General features: G+C 54.3%; 1 protein-coding gene across 1 annotated transcript in view; it reads right to left on the reverse strand.

Moving 5' to 3' along the window:
• LOC104158625 (arf-GAP with SH3 domain, ANK repeat and PH domain-containing protein 2-like) overlaps nt 1–19,412 on the reverse strand; it is a 22,613-nt gene extending 3,201 nt beyond the window's left edge. Inside the window, exons 1-23 of the mRNA XM_009696330.1 lie at nt 19,364–19,412; nt 18,837–18,859; nt 18,213–18,285; nt 17,796–17,941; nt 17,259–17,333; nt 14,528–14,577; nt 14,285–14,414; nt 12,732–12,817; nt 12,201–12,276; nt 10,679–10,765; nt 10,355–10,455; nt 8,866–8,935; nt 8,353–8,440; nt 7,815–7,863; nt 7,253–7,416; nt 6,883–7,016; nt 6,102–6,193; nt 4,081–4,258; nt 3,086–3,171; nt 2,654–2,769; nt 765–832; nt 197–304; nt 6–65 (exon numbers count right to left, since the gene is read on the reverse strand). Coding sequence (XP_009694632.1) covers nt 6–65; nt 197–304; nt 765–832; nt 2,654–2,769; nt 3,086–3,171; nt 4,081–4,258; nt 6,102–6,193; nt 6,883–7,016; nt 7,253–7,416; nt 7,815–7,863; nt 8,353–8,440; nt 8,866–8,935; nt 10,355–10,455; nt 10,679–10,765; nt 12,201–12,276; nt 12,732–12,817; nt 14,285–14,414; nt 14,528–14,577; nt 17,259–17,333; nt 17,796–17,941; nt 18,213–18,285; nt 18,837–18,859; nt 19,364–19,412 — 2,109 coding nt within the window. The remainder of the gene's footprint in view (nt 1–5; nt 66–196; nt 305–764; nt 833–2,653; nt 2,770–3,085; nt 3,172–4,080; nt 4,259–6,101; nt 6,194–6,882; nt 7,017–7,252; nt 7,417–7,814; nt 7,864–8,352; nt 8,441–8,865; nt 8,936–10,354; nt 10,456–10,678; nt 10,766–12,200; nt 12,277–12,731; nt 12,818–14,284; nt 14,415–14,527; nt 14,578–17,258; nt 17,334–17,795; nt 17,942–18,212; nt 18,286–18,836; nt 18,860–19,363) is intronic.
• Nucleotides 19,413–24,172: the final 4,760 nt, after the last annotated feature.

Here is a 24,172-nt window from a genome sequence, read left to right on the forward strand (position 1 = left end):
AGGGCAGCGGCAGAGGGGTGGTAGCAGCTTTGGGAACGAGCAGAGCCCCTCTTCACAGGACCCAGCTGGGAAAGGGACACTTGTGGGTTAGACAGAGCAGGTACGGCTGGGCAGCTACAGGAGCCCACTCCAGCGCAATGGGAATGAGTCAGTGGCAGCACGTGTGGCCCCAAGCCAGAGCCTGTCAGCACCTCACCTTCTCGTCCAGGTCTTCATCGCTCTCATACATGTCGTCTTGGCGCAGCCACCACTCATACTCCACGTGGACATGGGGGTTGAACTGATTGCTCTGGGCCTGCAGCAGCTGGGGCACAGAGGAGCTCCCTGAGGCCCCCACCAGCCCTGACCTGCCCCACCAGCCCCACAGGCAGCTGCTGGCCCCATCTCTGACCACCCGCCATCAGAACAACATCTGCAAGCTGCGGGCGGTGCTTCCCAGCAGCGAGGGGGTTCCGCAAAGCTCTCCAAACACACAAATCGGGACTTGGCAGAAGTAAGGCTTGGACTCACTGAGGAGATGTGCTCAGCCCACACAGCCTCAGGTTCCCCTGTCCAGGCATGGTGTGGCCCCTGCCTGGCCTGTCCCAAACCACTCTGCCCTGAGGGACCTCATGCCAGCAGGGCCAGCGCCCGCTGGACCCCTCCGCACCCTCCTCTGCATCTCACACGCACTGGAGATGCTGAGGGGCATGCAGGACACATCCACATCTCTGCCGCTGGGACAAGTCCCGAAACCAGAGGGATGATGAGACACAGTGTCTTACCAGCTCTTCACACAGGGGATGTCTCATCCTCCTGGCAACATCCAGGGCTGTCTCTCCTGCTTCGTTAGCTGCGAGGGGGGAAACAGCAGCCTTGAACACCACAAGTCTGCATTAGGCTCAGCAAATTGAAGAGTAGTGCTGTGTTTGGGGCATTTGGGGGCAAATAAGCCTAAAAGAAGGGGCAGCCCAAACCCAGACCAAAAGAAAGGCTCAGGCCATTAAGGGGTGGTGGTGGGAAGATGAAGAAGAGGGCAGGAGCTGAAACACCCAGGTAAGGAAAGAAAAGAGTCCAAGTAAATCCTGGTGACTTGCAGAGATGGGATAGGGTAGAGAGCTCAGCCACTGCCAAAGTCTAAAGGCTACAAAAGCAGAGGAGGACTCCACAGCCAGCACCCCTTGTCCTCTGCGTCACCGCAGAGAGCTTTGGGCAGACCCAGTATGTGTGTCCTGGTGCCTGGTGGACACACAGGTCCCAGTGCTTGCAAGCAGGTGTGTAAGTGAAGTGTAAACAAGCAACACCCATTTTACTAAAGTTTCACTTTTTAAACAAAACCCCCTTCCACTCCTGGGAGGTCTGAGGATGGGACCTGTGATGGTGTTGTTGCAACTCTGCAACATTACTATTTCTGCAAAACCCCTCCTTGCAGAGCTGCAGCACGAGCCTGGCTAGGGAGGTGTGGGCTGAGGGGAACTCTGGGGAAGGGGGAGAGGGTGGGAGAAGGGAACAGCAAGAGGTCTGCACCCTGAGGGACCACAGAGCATCCCCAAAGCCGCGGCAGGGTCTGCAGTGCGGACTCCAGATGCTTGAGGTACCAGTGGTCCCAGTCAGTAAAGACAGGTCAGGCATGGCTGTGCCCAGCATGGCCGAGGCAGTGAGACATTTGGTTGCCAAATCACAGTGTGACGGGGAGGACATGCGCCCAGCTCCTCTGGGTCTCTCTGTCCTCCGAGAGGCTGCCACCGCGCTGCCTGGAGCAGGAAACAGGAGCCTCTCAGGAGCATCCCGGGAGGCACAGCACAACACACCCACCAGCTCAGCTGATACTTGATGGTGGAAACATTTGTGCCCTCCTATTTCACCCAGGACCCCAGTTTTAAAGCTCACTTCTGTGTTGGGAAGAGGAGATTCATGGACAGTATAAATGGCTGGACCTGTGAGCTGGACTCCAGAGCACCAGCACACACCGTCTCTGAGTGCTTTGGCATCCCTCCGAGCTGCTCTCCAGCGTTGCTTTGAAAATGAGTCAAGTGCCTGTTTTGGCTCCTGCCGTGCATGTGCTGCGGTGGAAGAGCAGCTCAGGCAGGGCTTGCCTTGCTGGCCTCCGGCAGCTCCGTGACTGGAGCAACTCCCAGCTCCCCTGGGAGCTGCAGCTCTGGGACTCCAGCACAGTCCCACCACAGAGCTGCAGGCCCCTGGCTGCCCGCCTGGGAGGGGGACAAGTGAAGTGGGGCAGAGGCACGAGCTCCCTGGGGTCAAGAGTGCCCCAGAACAAGCTGGTTTCCCCGTGGGGAGCAGAGAGGAGCATCCCCTGCCCCAAGCTGGAGAGCAAAGCCACTGCTTCTGTCCTAGGCTGTTGAAAACAGGAACCTGTGAGATGTGGTCACCCCGCTTGCAGAGGGTCACGTGCACCCCAAATTGCCTTGTGAACGCCACTGAGCCTTGAGGGCCAGCTAAGAGCCGTGTCAGAGCAGGGCACCTCACTGGACATACGAAGAGCCTGGGGCTGTGGCCGTCACCCCGTGGGCAGGGTCCCCACCCAACGCCAACATCAACCCGCCTCTCCCCAGCTGCAGGCGAGCACTGCTGAGCGCTTTAGCAAGGTTAGGGAGGTGTTTCCACAGAAGAGCTGAGAAGACACTCGGTGGGGGGGTGTCCCATGGCCACTCACGGATGGTGATGTTGGCTTTGGCCTTCAGCAGCAGTTTGACACACTCGGGTTTGTTGTGAGAGCAGCAGTAGTGAAGCGGCGTGTTTCCCTCCGCCGTCTGCTTTCCCAGACCTCCGCTGCAGCAGAGGGTGGATAATGTCAGCACCCCTGGGAAGAGCCACCGGCCCCAGCCACAGCAAACACTGCCACGTGTCCTTCTTCCCACCCAGAAGTGGTCACCTCCACCGTCACACCTCAACCCAGCGGAGACGAGGGAACCCAAGGCCCCTCTGATCTAGGGGAAGCTACCTCAAGCCGAGACCAAGGCACGTTTGCCGGGAGGCCTGCCCTGGTGATTTCCCTCTTTTTTGGGAGCATTTTGGAGAAGACTATCAGTCTTGCACCTTTCACTAGCAGAGCTTAGCAACAACAAGCTGGGTATCATGAGCTTACCTGTTCTGGACAAGAAAATCAACGATATGCAAAGAGGTTCGATCAGACAACACCACTGCCAGGTGGAGAATGGTTTCCCCAGGTTCCTGTAACCAAAAAAAATACAGCAAGGATGAGACTGTGTCTGCCTACACCACCGTGGACAGGAATGCTGCCTTTAGAGACTGTCCTTACACATTTAAAATCCCTGAGAGATGAACAGGTTTGACTGTCTCTTCAGAGCCCCCCAAGGCTCGTGAGACCCTAGGTAAGATGCGCAGAGCCATGGCTCTTGGCTTCCTGAAGAAGGATCAATCATCCCCTTTTCACATTTAGAAACTGAGGCAACCAAAGGTGACTTCTCTCCCCAGGTCAGTATCTGAACTTTGCTGAGTCCACCGTCTCACCAGAACCCCAGGGTGGGCAACAGCTGCTCCCTGCGGAGCTGCTTCTCGCTTGCCAGGTTGTCCCAAGACATCCTATACTGATGGTGCATCTTGCTCACTGCAGCATTTTTCTCCTCCGCTCTTACTCCGGAGGACCCCCACTGGCATCCTTACCGGCAAAGGGAGTGGCACGGCGGGGTGCCCACAGCTCCGAGGGTTGGGGCTGTGCTCCCATCTTGCACTTACAGAAGGACTCACTGCTGTTTCGCAGGAAAAAATGCTGCCCTGATTTTTCAGCCTACAGCGAGACTTGGATGTCCTGAGAAAAGCCACTCAGAAGTTTACAAGTAAATCTCAGTTACAAATTGGAAAGCCTTGGGCTTGTGGGTATGACTCCTGGCCCCCACGATCACACAGCAGGAGGGGGGCTGTGGGCTTGCAGCCAGAAAACCTCCCGCTGCGTGATGTTCCTCACCCTGCTCCAGTCTGCCTGGTGCTCCCCGCTCACAGAAAGTACCGTTTTCACCAGAAAATGCTGTCCCCTCCCGGGCACAGGGACCCTTATGGGCCGGTTGGCGAGGTGATGGCGAAGCTGTTTGCCATAGGGTCCCACGGGTCGGGTGGCCATACCTGCAGAGGTGTCGGCACAGGCTCGCTCAAATCCACGTTCTCTGCATATGCTTGGAGCAAAGAAAGTATGTCCTTGTCCTTCACAGCTTCTGGGAGGCTGGAGCACTGAGCAGCAGAGCTCTTCTTGGCATATTTCTTCTTGACATACTTGGAAATGATGAAATTTTTCCGAAAGGCCCTGGCAGAGACCAGCCGAAAGGGCATTAGAGGCCACAGAACAACCCAGTGGGCATCCCAGGGCCATCCCCTCCTCTCCCGCTGCCCCAGCCCCCTTCCCTCTCTCTCCTTCAGACCCACCGGGCAGTTTAGCACCTTTCCTCTCTCTGTCACATTCCCCAAACTCCTCTGCAGCAGCATTCGTAGGAACTCGTACAGAACACTGTGGTTACCTTAAAGCTTCCTCTCCTCCAGTTACATAATTAAATGAGAACTTGACTGTCATGCATTTAAAGCGGGAGTACGGCCATAGCTGGGGGTGAGGACCCCTGCACCCACCATAGGAAGCCAGAACCAGCTCCCCATCTTTCCTTCCAGCAGGGATCCTGCCACCTTCATCCAACACCCCAAGGTCTTGTGCTGGGAGGGACGGGGAAGGGTCGGTTCTTCTCCCCCTCTCCCAGGCACTCATTGCTTTCCAGAACCCCCTCCATCGCCTCTGCTCCAGGATGAGGAGCCCTGACCCCTCCACCCTTCCTGGGTGGGAGATGCTTTGGGGTCCACTGGGGATTTATATATGGTCTTGGTGATGTTTTCTGCTCTTTTCTCCCTTCCCTTCCTCCCCAGCCCTGACCCGTCCTTTGCCTTTTAAACCCCTCTGCCCTCACACTTTGGTACTGGGCTCAGCTTCCCAACTGTGAGAATTAGGGGAACGAGCAGAAATTTCAAGAACTGGAAAACACCATGTGGCATGAATTGGCTGAGAGTATCCATGGCTCAGGAACAGATTCCAGACAAGAGCTGGCCAAGTAAGCTGGGACTGTCCCCCTGGAGAGGTCAAGAACAGCAGAAGTAGTGGCTGGCCAGAGGATCTGGGGTGGCCGCAAGTACCCTGGGGACAAAGGAGTGCTCCAAACAGAAAAAGCCATTGAGGAAGAGCTGAATTATTAATTTCACGCAATTTCGGTTTCCCCAGCATCCAAGTGGAAGGGATGATATGGCAACTTGGATCTTGACCTCGCTGTTCCAGTTGTATTTTCCTGATGTCCCAGCTCTCCGCCTGCCAAGTGCGGTTCCTTACCTACCTATTCACTGCGGGGCAGGGCCACACTGTCTAAACAGCGCCCTAGCTGGGACTTACACGCCTGTAATGGAACATAATCATGCCTCATCTGCCTGCTCTCCAGCCTCCTGAAAGTCCTCTTGGCCTCTGACAATAAGCCCCTCAGCTACGTATTTCCCCCAAGAGCTCTGCTGCATCCCAGGTTTACTGCACTAAGCCCAGGGGAAACCCCCCAGCTATTGCTGGTACCAGCCACACCACAACAGAGCCTAGAGACTGGGACACTCTGGGATGAAGGACGAGGGTTCCTGCATCCTCAGCAGGTTCTTGTTCAATGCCTACGCTGATCCTGCTGACCCAGGGCCCTCACCACTGGGCAGAGGGAACTACTCTGCACCGTGCAAGTCCCTGTCCCTCATCCCACTCCACCCTCCCGCCCTTCCCTGCCCTGCTGATGTGCAGCCAGGGTCATCCTGCTTGGCAGGGCCACTTGGGATTTTACGTTTCTCTTCTTGCCTTTCCCTTTCCAGCACTGATTCCTCAATCCTTGTCCTGACCTCAGGGTCAATCCTTGAGCTGTCCTGCTGACTCTTCCTCACTGTTCCCTCCTTCATCAATTTTTTTTTTCCTGCTGTGCTTGATGAAATTGCTTCTAAAGAGAAGTTACGATCTGGGGAGGAGATCGGGCAGTGCCATGTGCCTGGTCACTGCAGGGAGCAGACAGGACGGCAGAGCATGTCCCCATGGGCGAGGGCCCCATATCTAACCTCCCACAAAACACAGCTCTCGCAGAGCAACTCACATGTCACTGTGCACCGTGGGCTTCAGGGAAAAGCTGGGGAGATTCGCTTCCATGATGTCGTTGAAGCCAGAGTTGCCGATATTCCTCACCAGCTGCAAAACAGCCAGGCTAGAGGTGCCATAGGACACGCAACAGCTCTACACACGTGGCAGCAGGAGAGGGAGCTCCAGGCTGAGCTCCTGACCAGGTATCGAGGGGGTGTCAAGGGGTGTCGGGATGTGTGTGCCCGATGGCCCGAGACTCTGCCCTGACTCCTGCAGCTGAGATTTCCCAACTCCAGCAATGCAACCAACCCCAAAACTGACCCCTGGGCTCAGATCTGGGCCAGCAATGATCCCTGCCAAACACTCCCATCCCTTGCCCTGTTGCCCACCGGCTGCCAGCAGCTCCCGTCACAGCCCTACCAAACCCATGAGCACCTGGAGCAGCTTGGCCCTAAAGCAGCTCCATGCTAAGTGTCCAACCCCCTGCCTGCCCCACACTCTGCTCTACCCCACTTCAAGCTTGGCCCTGCCCCACGGCTCCGCGGCACCGGGGGAAACAGATGGGGGAAGGGGACTGAGGGAGACGGGTGACCCAGCAACAGCGAAATGACTCTCTCCTCTCCTCTCCTCCCTTCCTTGAAGATGACAATTCCTGCCACAATAACCACTAAACCCTGGGAATTACGGGTGGGTGGGGGTCAGTTTAGCAGGTGACAAACCCACTGAATTAACTTTCAAGAAGACCACAGCAGAAGCAGGGGGAGGCTTGAGGACAGAGCACACTGGCAATGTCCTACCAGTAATTCGGAGGTTGCCAGCTTGTCCAGAGACAGCGACTGGATGCGGGACAGATGCACACCCATCTCTCTGTGAATCCCAGAGCACTCAATGCAGATCAGGATGCCCAAGTTAATGGAGAGCCAAGTGGGATCTGTAAAGACAAGACCGCCAGGCTCGTACAGGTCTTCTACCTCTCCTCCCCGCCGGTCTCCCCCACCACCCCAGGGTAGAAGCTCCCCAGCAGGACAGAGGGGAAGGGCAAGACCCCAGATGCCTGCAGGTCTCCAGGAGTTGGATGGTGCAGAGGGCAGGGCAGAGCTCTGCCTGTCCTGTCCAGGGGGGAGGAAGCATGGCAGCCCCATGGAAAGAAACCCGGTTGGCTCTCACCTGGCGCAGAGCAGTCGCAGCACTCCCCATTCCCGGGAATGCCTCTGACCTCCTCGATGATGGCCCGAGTCAGCTCCTCCCGGCTGCTCTCCCCTCCACTCTGCGCCTTGCTGAAGGCCACGTTCAGTGCCTCCTCCTTGCTGTTGCTGAGGACGGACACCCAGCTGCACAGGCAGAAAGCGGTTTAGGAGCAGGGTTTTGGGCGGCCATGCTCGGGCTGCAGGGCGAGGAGGGCAGCGGGGCTCATCCCACCGCTGCAGGGGAGATCCCGCTCTGCCCCAGTCTGCACAGCAGCCACCACACACAAAGGTCCTGCACAGGACTCCAGCAGCAAACTGGGTGCCAGGACCCTCCATCAAGCTCCACGTCCTGTTCACAGCCAGCCAGCCCCCACCCCGAGTGACCGGGACACAGTCAGGGTGGGAAGGACATCGAAGAAGGGGCTGTGGTGTGCTGCTCAATTAGCCAAAGAGCTGGCTCCTCAATTAGCCAAAGAGCTGGCTCCTCATCAGCAGCCAGAGGAGCAGTTTTCGGTCCGCAGCGAGGCGTTGCCAGTACTTACGCGACACAGTCCTGCTCGTCCTCTGCCAGGAAGCGGTATGTCCGGTTGTCTAAAACACACAGAGCCGGTCTCCTCTAGGCACCCTGCTCAATTGTTTTGCCTGCCAGGCTCACGGCAGGGCACAAAATGCCTGAGCTGGGCTCAGCAGAGCCAGGAGCAATCTCCAGCCCTGGTACCTGGGGTGACAGCCACCTCCGTCTCACTCAGCCCCTCCCCAGTGGACCCCAGGCATAAAGGGACCTGCTCCTGTACCAGGAACGAGGGATGTTGCAGCCCAGGAACCACACTTGTGTGGTGCCCATGAGCCCTGCCCTGCCCCTCAGCAGTGCTGCTGATCTCATACCCTCTGTGTGCATCACTGCTCCTGAGCAGAGCTGCCTCCTGGCACAATTTCCCCAGGGTAATCCCCCCAGGCTGGCCCAAAGCTGTAGAGCTTCCCCTCGCCCCTGCCCTCACTGGCTTTCTGAGTCAGTCCAAAGCACTGCCCGCCTCTCCAGGCCCTTCCCGAAGGAACCACAGGGCAGGCACCAGCACTCACGGGAAACCAGATCGAAGCATTTCTTGTCATCCGTGTTCGGCTTCACCTGGCAGGTCAGTAAATTCAGCTTGGCTGGTGGGCGGTTGAGCTACAAACAGAATGAGGAAGCATCAAAGGGCTGCGGTCCAGCAGTGACGAGCACCGCCTGGCTCTGGAGGGAGAGCTGCAGATCTGCCTCGTGCCCAGCACTTTGTCTTTGGCTCCAGTCTCAGGAGCAAGGCAAGAAATAGCAACATGGACCTTTTCTTTGCCAACAGTCACCCCATGAGTGGAGCCAGGTCCCCAGGCTCATGCCCCTCCACGCACACAGACACGCGAGGACCTCCCGTGTTTGTCTAAAGCTCTCGTGGGTTGCCTAAGTCTCAATAGAAAGCCTCTTACGCCAGGGCAGCCCAGCAGAGCAAGCAGCAGGCACAAGGGCTCCGGTGAGCCCCAGGGAGGCCCTGTGGACCCTGTGGGGTGGGCAGCAGCTTCCAGGCAGGAGCAGAGCAGAGTGGAAGAAGCAGTTCCTACCACGCTGTGAGAGATGGTCAGGTAGCCATTGCTGATGGTGCATTTCCTCTTCTGCCAGACTTTTCTCAACCTGGAAATGAGCAGAGGGTGAGCCGAGAGGACACACACACACACACACGGAGGAGGAGACATCCAATGCAGCGCAGTGCTGGCAAATGTGAGTGCCATGCAAGGCACAGCATGGGTCCACAGCTCTCATCAGACATGCCTGCTGGACTGCCATGGATGGGGTCTGTCACTCTTGGTCTGTTCTGGGCTGAGAAGGACCCGTCATATGGCATAAGACAAGCTTGTACGGACAGGCAGCACAGCTGCTGTGAAGGTGATACAGGTGCAGAGCATCAGCTGGGGCAGCAGGACCTACTAGCAGAGCACCAAGCCTCTTGCAGAAGCCCTCAACAAACATCCAGGACCATCACCTCCAAAATGCTCCCAGGTTGGTTTTCCAGTGCCATATCACAGGGGAAAGGTGGAAGAGATACACCCAAAAGAGGAGAGAGACTGAACTTCAGTCTGCGGTGAAGGAGACTCCTGAGCCCCAGTTCACTGTTTTCTGTCCAGTTTCAGGTTTTTCTAGGACACTTCACAGCCCTTTCCAGGTGTGCAAGTCTCCCTGCGCAGGACCCCTGTGATTCCCAGCAAGAATACTCCCATGCAGTGGTGGGACATGATCCTCTTTCCAAAGAGAGAGGAGTGTTTTCCAGGAGCTCAGAGTCTGACTTCTGGGCGAGGAGCACAGAACATCTGCTGGATCTCTCTCCCCTCTGGCCCATGATGCCGTCTCCAAGGCTGCACTGACCCATGCTGTGTCTAATTCACTCTACATTTCTGCTCGTTTCCCCAGTTCTCACAGTCGGGGAGCTGAGCCCAATGTGAGGGCAGAGGGGTTTAAAAGGCAAAGGACGGGGCAGGGCTGAGGAGGAAGGGAAGGGAGAAAAGAGCAGAAAACATCACCAAGACCATATATAAATCCCCAGTGGACCCCTGAGTGTCTCCCACCCAGGAAGGGTGGAGGGGTCAGGGCTCCTCATCCTGGAGCAGAGGCGATGGAGGGGGTTCTGGAAAGCAATGAGTGCCTGGGAGAGGGGGAGAAGAACCGACCCTTCCCCGTCCCTCCCAGCACAAGACCTTGGGGTGTTGGATGAAGGTGGCAGGATCCCTGCTGGAAGGAAAGACGGGGAGCTGGTTCTGGCTTCCTATGGTGGGTGCAGGGGTCCTCACTCCCAGCGCTCTCAGGGCTTGAGAGGACACTGGGCAGCTTCACAGGAGAGGACTGTCCTCAGAACTAAAAGATGGACACAAGCTGCCTGGAGCTCTGTGTTGAAAGCTGTTGGAGGCTGGGACAGTGTGGGGCACACCTTCATGTATGCTGGTCCTGTTGCTCTGCCTTGTGGCCACCCCAGGGAGAGGAGGTTGGTGTGGGTGAGCCCTGCTCTGGCCCCAAGTCCCCAAAGCACAATTGAAAGGGGCATGCTGGATCCCAACTTACCCATCGCTTTTCTTGAAGAGGGTCCCTGACTTCTCCGTGCCGTACTGCTTGTTCCCTTGCAGCTGGTGCATGTTGTACCCTGCCTGCTTGTTCCCAGGGTCCTGGCAGAAGGAGAGAACTAGCAGTGAGGCCCGACCCCATCAGCGCCGCTGGCAACCAAGGGCATGTCCTCATGGGACTGCCAGGGACTCTGTGCTCCTCCAGAGCCCACCAGAAACCCTGCGGCTTTCTGCGTCGGCAGGCAGGCACTATATAAGCAGCTGCCATGCCATTCCCTCTGCCGTCACCACCCCGCATTCCCTTGCTAGAAGCACCAGCCTTTACCTCTTTCTGCTCCAGCTGCAACACCGATTTCAGCTGATCCCGCAGAGAGCAGAGCTGCTTCTTCTCCTCGTCCTGCCTGATCTTCATCTGAAAGGCACCAGAGCACTGTGAGCCGCTCACATGGCAGAAGGAGGCTCCTGCCTCAGCTGTGGCATCCCACTCCTTCTCCCAGGTGCAGCGGAGGTGCCCCCACGCCACCCGCTGCCCTCCCTGCCTCCTCATGTCCGTGGGATGCACCGAGCCCCATTCCTGCGGTGGGAGGTCGCCACTCATCCCCTGCAGTGCCATGGTATGTGGCATGTGCAAGAAGCATTTCAGTGGAGAACTAGTGGAGAGGAGGGAGCAGGCATGTCCCCAGCGCCAGGACTCCTGCAACATGAGACCACAGGAAAACAGGCTGCATTTTACTGAGCAAACAGCTGTTGCAGCTCTCCACAGTATAAAAGCAACCAACAGCTTGCAGATCACCATGGTGGTTGTTTTTTTTTCCCTTGGTAGTGTTGGTAATTAAAATAATTAAAACGTCTCCAAGCCATCAAAAGGTTGATGAACCTTGGCACAGGAATGTGGCCGTGAAATGGAGCCTGGGGGTTTGTCTGCATGAGGGATCCATAAGATACTGCTTGCTGTGCTCGATTACCCTGCCTGGGGTAGCGTCTCCCCTCTTTTTGTTATTTACATAATGAATTTTAATATGAATGATTACAAATTATGGAACAAGCAGGGTAACACCCCTGAAGCAGATTAAGTCAAACAAAGCAGCAGATACCCAGAGGACACCTGCACTGCAGGACCAGGTGAGACAACTACAAGTGATGCTGTCACAGTATCTGGGTGAGGACCATGTCCCAAAGCTCTGCAAATTTTGACTTGCAAGGAAGTATGGAGAAGGATAAGCAAGCCCAAGCAAACTGGAACAGAGGTCTAAAAATGCTGGGAAACCAACATAAATCTTCTGCTGCACTTGGAGGACATCACACCACCCGGGACATGAGTGTTCAGACTGTCTCTGAAAGCCTTGCGACCTGGAAAAACGCCTTGTTGTCTCCAGGCCACGTATGACTGACAGAGCTCAAAGTCAAAAGCTAGAGTTCACAAGGCTTACATGACCCTCCTCTACAGCAAAACAAAGCCCTCGAGGAAAGGCATTTTGAGCTTGATTTGGCAGCAACAGCCACGGAAAACTAAGAGCATAAATGAAAAATCTAGAAGTCTGCAGAGCAGCTAGGGCTTTGGCAGATAAACACGTCAGGATCTCCTTGGTACCCAGACTTAGGTCTGTTCTTCCTAGTCTGTGCCCTGGGATGTGGCACCATAATTTTCCCACTCCCAGTGATGGCTGCATTTCACCCCTCCACAGGCCACTGCACATCAGAGGATCAGGACATAGTGATCAACAGATACGAAGAGCTGTGAAAGGCCTCAGTTCTGCTTCTGCAGAGGAAGAGGAGGCCCTGGGGAAGACATCCCTGCTCTCCAGCCTGCTCCTGCTCCCCGCACCCAACTTCAGATGAATGCTCACACTCTGCAGCTCTGGGATGAGCTTCTCTGTAAACTTCTTAAGTTTTGCTGTTGTGTTTAAACATTCCTGGAAAAAACTGAGAGGAGAGGTTAACGTAAGGGCAAGTCCTGAAACCATGCTCTGGCTGTGAAGCCTACAGACCCCAGGCTCCCACCTCAGAGCCCATCATGCCTTCAGCAGGCAGCACTTCCACTTCATAATTGAAAAAAAATCTTTCTCAGGAAATTTATTTTAGAAAGATTTGGAGGCAGTTAAATTCAGGGAGAGTGCTCAGCACTCTGTCCTCTTTGCATCCCAGATTTCTGCTTTACACTGGCTTATGAGAATGTCAGAGTAAAGAGAGGAAACACCCCCCCATTGAGATCCTTGCCTCCATCACCTCCAGGAGAAGAGGACTTTTAGCAAGCTACAGGACAGGCCAAGGCAATTGCAGGAATCCAGGTCCCACAAGTTAAGGCACCCCCAGGTCCCCTCTACAACCAGCACTTCTGGAGAGAAGGGGCATGCAGGCAGGGTACCGGTCGCTCTTACTTGAACTGAGAGCTGCAGTGCTTGATGTGGTTTTGCAGCAGGTCAATCCCTTTCTTGGTTTTGATCTCATTCACTTTGATTAGATACTGAATGGAAAAGAACACAGGGACTGAATTTGTAGCTTAGACAGAAATGCTTTTTATGCACTTTTTGATCATCCTCCCCCCCCGCCCCCCGTCCCCGCAGTGCGTTGTGACCCATCCCAGCAGTCACACCCTGATAGGAGCTGCTCATGTGGCTTTTATGGGGTCAGAAGATGGTGGTAAGCTGGGCCCAGTACCTTGACCTGGCCAACAGAGTGGTGGACCCATGTGGTGTGGTGGACCCACGTGGTGTCATGGACCCTGGGCTTGCTGGGCTTTACTTACACAGGGCAAACAGTTAATACACCCGCTAAGATTCATCATTCATGGAGCTGTCACTGACGAATGGCCAGCTTTCATACAGATCTTCAAATCTCATTGCTCAAGAGCCAAGTTCCTCCAAGACCCACTAGACTTGCGCCATGAACTGCACCACTTCCACCTGACCCTACCCATGGCGTCAGTGCTGCGAGCCCGCCTGCCTGTATCCCGCACACAGCTGGCATCTCAGCCTGCCTTCAGGGCCTTCAGAAGTGAGCTGAAGGTTCAGATTTCCAGCCCAAACCTGTCTGCCACCTCACCCAGCCCATCCTCCATCCTGAAAACCAACACTGGCCCTTTCAGTCACTGAACTGACAACATGAAACAGTGTGTTGTGCTGTGAAACGGGTAAAGTATTTCTCCATCCGTCTCTAGACTAGTCCAACACCAGCATCATCTCTCTTGATATTGCAACTACTGCAAAAACAGCAACCTACTAACAACCATTTGCAGAAGACCCACAGTCCAACATGGTAAATCACCTTCCAAAATACGTGTTCAATGTGTCCAGCCTCAGGCTTCCCTGTATGTACTGTAAGGGGATCATTCAAAACACCCTCAATCCATCAGAAGTGTTTCCTAGAAGACACCCTCTCAGGAATCCAAATCCTACCCGTGGACTCCCACCAGCACAGACTGAAACCCCCACCTGACCCGCTGGCCCTGTTGGAGGACAGTGCAGCTCCATAGCACAGGGGCTCCTGGTGTTTGGAGTAGAACAGCAGTTCCAGCACAGAAACAGTAACTGTTTCCAACACATAATTACAAGGAGTTGGATACTTGGAATGAAATCGTTGTGCGGTGCCCAGGGCAGAGCCTGGGGGGCTTCAGCCTCCCCAGAAGGCAGAAAAGGACCTGCAATACCCTGGGCAGATGCATCACTCACTGACTAGGGACAAAAGATAGCCTTAAATGAAAAATCAGTGTGGATTTGGACAAAAAAAACTGCTTTGAAACAATCTCAGTTTGGAGGGCAAGTGAGAAACACCAGCATGAGAGTCGCTGCTCATGTCTGCCCGCTACAGACGGGGCCCTGCCGGGGCTGCGGCACAGTCGCTGTGCACCGAAGGAAGGGAAATTCATTCCTTGGGTGCCGATTCAGAAACTCTAACACCACTCTGTGCAGCATAGGCTGGTCCCTGTCCTTACCTCACACATGTTCAACTGGAAGATCCTGCGCTCCTTCTCCATCTCCTCGGCGATCTCGCCCCCACTCACCTCGCTCCGCACCATGCCGTGCTGCTTCGCCAGCTCACGCTTCTCCTTCTCAATCTTGGCGCTGGAGGGAAGAGGGGAGACAGGTGAAAGGCTCCATCTGACTGCTTACTGTGCAGGCAGACAAAAACCAGCCTCCAAGTCCAGGCCTCAGGGTGAGGGAGCCTGAAGACTTACAGTTTGCTCTCATAGTCTTTGCAGGCCTTCTCAAAGGGCTTCTTGAACTCCTAGGAAGAGCCAAAGGCATCGTTTAATGACTACGACTAGGACAGAGCGTTCCTCATCCTCAAAAAAGCCGGGTCACCCTAGCGTAAAGGCCCTTGCAGATCCAGGACACGGCTGTCCTCAGCACTGTCCCTCCCCAGCAAGGTCCTCGCCTCTCCTCAGCGCACAGCAAAGTGTGGCACCAGTGCAGATTCACTCACGGGCACACGCTTGCACACACCCGCAAACACACATCGGCTCCAAAACGTACATCACGCATGTGTACATCACATAGGTACGTACGTATTGGTACCCAGCTGTAACGTCTTTCACAGACTCACAATTTTAGGGCAAAAGGAATTGCTCAGACATGCGCAAGCCAGAAAGCACCAACCAGCTTCTCACTTGCTGAAGCCAGAACGTCATGTTTAACCGAAACACCACCAAGAGAGACATCAGAAACCCACCCAAACCTGGCAACATCAGCACAGTCTGATTCTTCCCAGGGTATTCATTTAATGTTGAACTAGTCTTGCTAATCATTTGTTTCTCATTTGACTTTGTGTGCTTCTCTCCAGTGGTTATCGTCTTGGTACGTTCACCTGTGTTTGTCTATTAAATGCGTTTACTCAGATCACCTGTGTCCTGCCCTGTTCTCACTACTTGCTGCTCTGCAAACCTCTGTATCAAAGAAAGGAAGAGTAAATCAGGTTGGTTCAGGAGGTCTCTAGTCTAACCTCCCTCCCAAGGCAGGGACAGCACTGAGTTCAGACCAGGCTTTGTGCAGGCAGGTGTTGAAAGACCCCAAAGACAGAGATCCCACAGCCTCTCTGAGTCCCTGTCCCAGCGCCTCTCTGTCCCTCGAGGCAAAACTTCTTTATTTATGTCAAGGCAGAACCTTGTCGGGACAGATCTTGCATTTATCTCCATTCTAATAAAAATGTCAAACTGATTAAGGTCAGCTTCTGATTCCTGTTGGATCCCATTAGAAATGCCCTCAGCTTAATTATGACTCCTTGTGGGCAGCTGGTTTTTTTCCTCTCTCTCTGCCTGTTTTCTTGGTTCCCAGTCTTCTTGACATCATCCTTAAGAATGCAAATAGTGAAATTTTTCCTTAGTACTTTATACTGTTTTATCAATTTACTTCACACCAGAAGTTCCAGAATTTGCTCTCTCCTTCCACTTCCATGCTCCTGTATAGCACAAACTTCCAAACAGATGCCTAAATGCTCATAATTTGTTCCAGTATTTGGCAATTAGTCCTTTGGAAGTCCCCAAACCCTGCCACAGTTCCCATCCTCCTTTCTGCAATCCTGTCCAAAACTTTCCCAGAGATTCAGCTGTTTGCTCAAGGACCCGCAGCCCAGCTCTGATACAGCCCAGCTGCAAAACCTTCGTCAAGCATCTGAGGAAGCTGCAGAGCTGGGAGAAAATCTATAGAGTGGAACCATACAAGATTAAAAAGGTAAAATTATGGAGTTTGTGTTGCTGAAACAGGTTCATTACTAGCTCAATGATTCAAGAGGGAAAATATAAAAGCCTAAAAGAAGAAAACACAGGGGGGTTGCCAGAGTCTCAGCAGGTCTGGTGGAAGACAGCAATGACCGAGAACAAGAATCTGTTGCAGGGAGCAGCAGCGCTGTCCCTGCTCCTCCCGGGCTGGTCTGCCTGGGCAGCGTGAGTCCTCAGGTGTCTCATCATGGTGCTGAGCATCAAACTCATTAAATCCTAACAACCTTGTGTGTACATCAGCTGATAAATAATTGCTGTACTGTTTCAAGTTGTACATACCCTGCTCGGAGAGTCTCTGTGCCTAAAATCACCCAGGGAGGAATGGTGCCAGGTCACAACTGGCAGCTGCTTTACCACGTTAGATGCAGGCTACGATCAGCAATCCCTCGACAGTGACCTTGCTCCAGCATCACGGTCAGGATCTGTCCAGCATCCACACCCCAAACACCCGCAGGCACCCCTATGCAGGCAAAGGCACCGGGGCACTCGCGCAGAGCTGATGGCCTCAGTACAGCCACCAGGACGTAAGGGTATGAACGTGTGTGCGGACTTACCAAGGATCATGACAACCTTCCCATTGGTTAAAAAAAGCAAATATTAAATATGAGTTTGATGCTTTTCCTAAAATCTATACGGCTGAGCACTGTTGTGCTCGCTGATATCTCTACCGTGCTGAAGATCAAATTGCGTGGTCACTTCGGGATCTCTGAGAGGGACTTGCAGCCGGTAGATACACAGGGGCACACTCAGAGTCACAGCGACACACATTTGCTCCCACATGTAAAGGCAAGAGCCGCAGGTGGGTCTGGGGGTGAGGTGGGAACCTCACTAGGAGATTGGGGGGGAGTTTGTTCACTGATGGCCAAAGAAGAGCACAATATTTGGTGCACAACACCCTGATTTTTCTCCCCGCATAGAAAATGCCACCAGACTCCTCCGGATTCAGGCAGGTGCCTGCAAACGGGCAGAGGTCCCAGCTAAGGGGCACCCCTAGCCTGACCTGTGGTGTGAGGTGCCAGCCTCAGGAGAGAGCAGGATCCGGCACACCGGAGGTGCAGGCAGACCTGCCCTTCCAACGCGTACCCCTGCCGGCGGAGAGCCAGGGATGAGACCCCACAGCTGGTACCCGCTCTGTCTCCAGCCACTCACTCACCAGCTCCACCTCCGTGCAGCCCGCTCAGCCCCTGCTTACCCCTTTGAGCTCTTTCATGTCACCCTTTATTAATGACTCCAGGGAAAAGTTAATGTTGTAGTACAAACTCTGCCACTGGAAAAGAAAGAGAGAGAGATCACACCGCTGGCACTGCACCCCTGCACCGCTCCTTGTGCTGAGAAAGCTGAGCTGTTTGTGAGCCTGCAGAGGAACCACTTTGGACAACAGTCAGCTGAAAACCTCCATCCTTGGAAACTACCAGGCTGAAAAACCACCACCATCCTGATCCAGTGTTGGCGAGAGCATGGCTTCAAGCAGGATGGTGGACAGGAGACCTCCAGAGGCCTCTTCTGCGCAGCCTCAGAGGTTCGCACAGACAGCCCTGACCATGCAGGCTGGGCCACTGGCTCTGCAACTGCACGCCATGGCCTCCCACCTCCATCTGGCGAAGGGGATGAGCTTGGACCACCAGGCTGTGACCCAGAGCCTGCTGCTCTTCCTGAGGACCCCCACCAGCATCCCCTTGCAAGCCAGGGGCCCCACGCTGATGTACACGCAGGGGACAGAGCTGCCTACCAAGCTCCTGATAGAGGTCAGCATCTCCCGGGAGAAGGCAGCAAAGGTGCTAAAGGCGCTGGCCAGCTGCTCCTCACCCTCCAGCTGGTAGTTGGCTGAGAACTTCTCCTGGGCAGCAATGTGGGCTTCGAGGTGGCTGATGAGGTCTGGGGGGACATGGATGGTCTCCAGCGAGTGCAGGGGGAAGGTCAGGGTGGACACCCAACCCCTGCCTCCCTCCTGGGAGTCACCAAGCCTGGTTCTGCCCATGCATCCGGGCTGGCTCCTGTTGCCTCCTGCTGCCCCCGCCACCACCCCCCAGCTATAGGGACCCCTGAGACCCATATTCCCTGCTGCGGTCAACTCGACTTGCAGCAAGGACTCCCCTTATCCATCCATCGCCATCTCTCCCTTCCTGAGGCTCCGTTCTGCCCTGACCTTGTCCACAGCTGTGCTCCGCCTTGGCTGCTTTCCTCATCTTCTGCAGCACAGCTCGGTCAGCATCCAAGGCCTAGAAATGCAGAGGAGGTGGTCACTGACTACATCCATACACGCATTTCCGTAAAGCACAGGGCTTAGCACAAGCCTCAGCATCCCCAAGCTGGACTGTCCTGCCAGCAGATAGGTGGTGATCTAGCAGTAGTAGTCCATGTATATCTTAAATACCTGCAAGCCTTCCTGGTGTTCTTCTGGAAGAAATGGTCGAGCATTTAAGAGAGAATTGGAAAATATATTAGAAAAGGAACATAGAGCATTGACAGAAAACATGAATTTCAGTGGCAAGAGGCTGTTTTTGTTACAAATTTTATTTCCGTCACTGTCAGTGTCATTCCTGGGCTGAGAGGAGGAGGTGCAGGTAGCCGAGGGGAAATGTTTGGAGACATCTAAACTCTCTGCCTATGAGAGACTGGATTATAGATGTTATTTCATACAAGTACTGCATTGCTCTCATGCAATATCTTGTTGGGAGCAGGATTATTGTTAATACCAGATGAGGTTGGTTGTGCTTTGCTTGGTTGGGCTTTGAAACCCTCCAAGGATGGAGGTCACATCTCTAGTGACCTCTTGCAGAGCTCCACCTCCCTCTGCAGAAGGATCTTTTCCTAACACCTAACCTAAACTTCCTGAGCCACAAACTGGATGTTGCTGCATGTTACATCATCTGGTGCTGCCCAAAAGAGCTCGACACCATTGCTTATAGTTGCCATGAGATGAGTTATGGGCTGCTGTCAGACACCCCCTCTTCACCCAGCTAAATCAGCCCAGCTCTGCTTCTCTGACCCTCTCTGATTTCTCCACCTCGGTCCTGACTGGGGACGGTGTTTCAGGTGTGACCCATTCACTGGACTGATGTAAGCCCCAACAGCTTCCACATCAGGCCAGCCCCGTAGGGAGTGACTGGGCTTCACTCTGAGTTTTGTCCTGACAGTGCTAGAGCTCAAAGACAGGGAACAGGCTTTTAAGATCCGTAAACACTGATTTGTGGGAGCAAACAGTTTTACAGAATTTTGGGAAGGCAAAGAACAACTCGGGGTGGCCTTGCATGCTACAGCTAAGGCTATTTAACAGCTGAGCGAATGGGCGGGTACCCAGGGGCGTGGTACCACCACTGGCTTTGTCCTCTGACGTGCACCGCATCAGGCAAGCCACGCAGCCGAACCCCTGTATTCGCGGAGGATGTGAGTCAGGCTCTGCATGGGTCAGCACAGTCAAGACTGTGGCATGCAGGGACATCACCATAAATGTTTAGGTACCCAAAGAGCAATAGTGCTGGAAACTTATCTGCCCGCACATTTCCAGATTTCGGTGCAGCAGGGATGCTGAGAACTTGAATTAGTGACTTATACTCCTACGTAGGAGTTGCCAGACTTTCTGCTCCCCAGGGAAGAGCTGCCACCCGCAACTCTTAGCACCTGCACCTTCTTGTCCAGCCCAGTTTGGGACTGAGGTTTTCCAGCCACGCCCTCAAATCGACATTCCTGGGACAATTAATGTAAGACCTCCAGGACCAGTAGGACTATGCACACCCCAAGCATTGCAAATCCAGGGAATCCAGTATTATGGTTCAAAGAGATCCCCATGAGCCAAGGTCAGAAAGACAGCGGTGGAACAGAGCACCTGAAACACCTGACCACTGTCCTTTGGCAAAGCTGTTGGAGGCACTCATACCCTCGTGTTCAGAAAATGACTTTAGGATAATCCAGGACTTCAAGGGCTAACACATCCCCCTCACAACTGCATGGTTATTGTGAGTGCCGCGGTGAGGCAGGCACTGTCCCCTCCTGGGCCACAGCTCCTTGCACTTGTCTAAGCCATTGCATGTGGGATTCGTCTCGCTAACCTTAGGCATCCCTTCACCCTTTGATAAGTACTCGCTTTAGAAAATACCTTATTATAACTAGACTAAATGGTTGAGCAACTATAGAGAGAGAACGTATATTGAAGCTGATACCAAAGGGTTAAATAATTCAGCTAAATTAACAGAAAAACAGGCACATGCTTTAGTCCGGCATCTCAAGGTTGGGAAGGATCAGGAAAAGAACAAACGAGAGAAGAAGGGACACTGTTATCTGAGTCAGTAGGCAAGAATGTGGAGAGAGGCCTTCAAGAGGGGGAGTTCTAGACATGAAGGGAGCCAAGCTGATAACAGGTTACAACCCACAGACATCAACAATAAAGTAGCTGAAAGCAGGACAGAGGTAATTGTGGTAGTGGGAGATCGCGATCTCCAACTCAAATGGCCCCCCCAAAGAAGGCAAAACCCCGCTTGGGGAGCATGCGTAGTTAATAAAGAGGCTTCATTGGTGCTGTCTGAGGAAGTGTACTAATTTACATTAGAAGCAAGAAACTTATAACCAATCCTAAGTGTCAATAACAATGAATATGTAGTGTACTATGAATATGCAAATGTTTTATTGTATCTAATACATATCTTCACTTTACTCGGTGTGCACGTTAGGTGGAGCAATCCCCTGTGCATCCAGTGCTGCAATAAAAAGAATGCCTGCTTCTTAATACTACATTGGTGTTAGAGGAGTTTTACTCTCACTTTCCATGACACCTTCTTCAGGCGAAGCCCTTTTGGCTTAGGTGAAGCCCATCTCCCTTGCAGAGGCTTCACCAGGGAAGCTTTCCCAGTTCCAGATGTCACTCGTCTCCTCAGCAGATTTTTAGCCACACCATCGGACTCCAGCTCTTCCCTTCCCCGCCTGTCCTTGTACGTGGCACTGGGAGGGAGCAATCTGGAGCTGGCTGCCACTGAGACACTGATCTCCAACCTCCTAGTGCCCTCCAGAACCTCTTTCCCCCTCACTCCCCTCTGCTGCTGGGACCCACCTTGACCAGGACAGCTACCTCCTTCCAAAAATGTCCCTGGAGCCTGCCCAGGTCCCTTGTGACGCCAGTCATGTTAATACTTCATCTTGTACCAGAAATTCAGCTTTCCACACACAGATGCTCAACCCGCCCCCCCCGTGGCCTTCCCCTTCCTTTCTCCTGACAATCCTCTCCCCGAAGATGTAACCTTGGTCCACAAGTGACCCATCCCCACCTTTGGGACCATTCCCTGTCTGCTGGGCCAACGGTTTCAAGGCCAGGAGGCTTCCCTGCTTTGGAGGAGCAGCACCAGGGTGGGACTGCTCCATGGCATCCCAGAGGCCATCACCAACAGGCACCTCCACCTCCCCGGGCTCGCCCCAGCCAGTGAGCCCGGCTGCAAGAGGCAGCGCTCCCTCCAAGGACCGCAAAATGTACGAGTACAGTCGCTGGCCACAAGGCAGCAAGTTCCATATCTAGTGTTTGGCGCAGGAAACCCCACGCTCCCTTCCCTGCCTGTACTTTTACCTGCGTTCATTTGCCTTGCAGGCACAGATCTGGTCTGCACTTGGCCAAGCTGCGTGGCTCCCCCCTTGGGGACCTGCCTCCAGCCATGGCAAACCGGCTGACGTCCATCCCCTGCAGCTCAGCACTCCTTGCCTCTGCTGCCCACACCGCTGCCAGGCTCAGGGCACGCTGTGCCAGGGCTCTCTCCTTGCTCAAGGATGGGCTCTTGCTGTGTTTACTGCTTTATCCCACACTGGTGCTGTGCTCCGTGACACGTGTGCGTCTGCTGATGGCTGTTTGCATGCACCAAGACTCTTTACTGTACAAACTCCCCTACTCCATCAATAAAAGCTGCTGGCTGGACCACTGCAGAAGTCACTGGCAGCGGCATTTCTGCCCTTCAGAGGTGAGACCAAGGAACAGCAGGGCCCTGTGGCTCCAGCTCTTCTAGATCTGTTCTCGTCCCGGTCTGTGACTTCCAGGGTGCTGGTTTCACAGCACACTTCTCCCTTCTCACTGCTTTTCAAGAGTGCAGAAAGACCTGGCTTGAGAGGGACTGTCAGCTCACGTCATCTGCAGAGACGTGGCATTAACACACAACAACCTTGCATGAGCCTACACCCCGTGTGGGACTCAGCGGTCTCCAGAAAGACATCCAAGCTACATTTAAAGAAGGAGACCAAGGATTTGCTTCACCTTTTGGCCACACACACCAGTAGTGCATTAAGTCACAGCTAAAATATTGCAACTAATTTCTTGTTTTCATTTCAGTTTCAGCTTCAGCCCCCAGCCGCTGGCTCTCACTTGCTCTTCTCCAGCACCAGAGTCTTCCTCCCAGTGAAAGCACACAGAGGTGGCAGCTGAGCTACTGCACAGGTCAGAAGGCATCAAGTCCCAGGTGAGAGCCTGGTCAGCCTCACCGGGCTGCCCAGGGAGAGCGGGTAGGGCTCAGGGAGGAAGCAAGACGGAGGCCAGCTCTGATCAGGCAGAGAGGACCTTCCTCTGGGACAGGCAGCTCCTACCGACACCAACACGCAAGCGAGAGCAACTGGGGAGACCCCACGGTGTTGGAATTTCTCTTGGTCATCTGCCCGGTCCAGCCCTGGCCTGCACCCAAGGATGAAATTGTCTCCCCGTGTCTCCTGGCCTACACAAACACTGCTGCCCGGGCTCCCTGCTTTCACAGCAGCAAACCCCCTGCAGACTGCGCCGGGGGCTGCTGCCGCACGGCCGCGGGAGCGTGTCCTGGGTTTTATGTCCGCTCTGACACATGAGTCCCGAGCCAGGAGCTTTGCAGACATGAACAAGTTCAGCAGTGTTTCTCTCTAACCACAGCTTCCTGATCTGGCAGCTCTGTTTTAAATGACTGAAGTTTTTAGCTTTGCTTAGGGTGCAAGTGATCGAGTAACGGTTGAAAATTAAGCAACTCAAGGAAATTGCCCCATGCCCAGAGGCTCCTGAGCAAGTCCTGGCCTCCGGAGGACTGAGGACCGAGAAGAAAAAAGCCTCAGTGACCGCCACTGACAAAACGATCTACAGGAGCACAGCTCCCCGTCTGCTCCAGGCGTGCAGGCACTGGGGGGACTTCAGGGCAGGGCAGCAGTCACAGCCCACAGACAAGCCCTGATAAAGTCCTGGGCACCATCCCCTCACCTGCTGAAACTGCAAAATAATGAGAGGTGATGTGGTGGTGGTGCAGTCTGATTGCTCCCCACACGTTACCAGACCTACCAGGAGGAGGCACCAAGAGGCTGGGAGCCCTCCGGACCATCTTATGGAGAGCCCCACCACAGTGGCAACATCTTACGGGTATTTTCTGTGGGAGGTCAGGACCTTCATTTGCCTGGGAACAGACCAGCGTGACGGTTACACTATACTGGCCACCGTTTTCAGCTAAGACCCAAGGCAGGTCTAGGTGGACGGTGGGATGCTCTCAGTGGACCCTCCACTGAGCCGATCTTGCCCTCACTCATGGTCTTCCCAGGGCATCAAGCTCTGCTGCTTGCTCCCTCATGGGCCTTTCCCGTCCAGCGCCATGCTTGACGATGTCTATATCGGAGTCTTCTGGCTTTTGCCGTTGGTCAGAGAACAACGGCATTTGGCCCAGATAAGTTTTGAGTTGGATGCTGTGCTCCGCAGCCAGTTCTCACTCCGGCTCTGTGAAATTTTTGGAACCACTCATGCATTTGGCCTCCAAACATCCCACGTCAGCGTATCCCACAGCTTAACTCCAGACAAGTGAGTAAACCATCCTGCTGCCCCCCAAAACTTGCTTTTTGTTTTGCTTTTAGTTTGATGCTTGGCTGCTCAAAGGGTTCTGTCCTCTCTTTACCACGGAGCGTGAGCCTGGTACGAGGCAGAGCGTGCCCGCACAAACCTCTCCCCCTTTGCTCTTGTCCCCACCGACTGACACCTGTCACCCGGCCACCACAACCCGTCGCAAGCCTTTGCCAAATCTTTGCTTTGAGGGTTTTGCGAACACCCAAAGATGCTCGCACCACTCTCTGCTCACGGTGACCCATGATATGGTGATGCCTGAACCGGGGCTGCAGATCCTGCGGGACCACAATGGGGAT

Source organism: Cariama cristata, unplaced genomic scaffold (genome assembly GCF_000690535.1).
Source record: "Cariama cristata isolate BGI_N322 unplaced genomic scaffold, ASM69053v1 scaffold743, whole genome shotgun sequence".
Classification (NCBI taxonomy): Eukaryota; Metazoa; Chordata; class Aves; order Cariamiformes; family Cariamidae; genus Cariama; species Cariama cristata.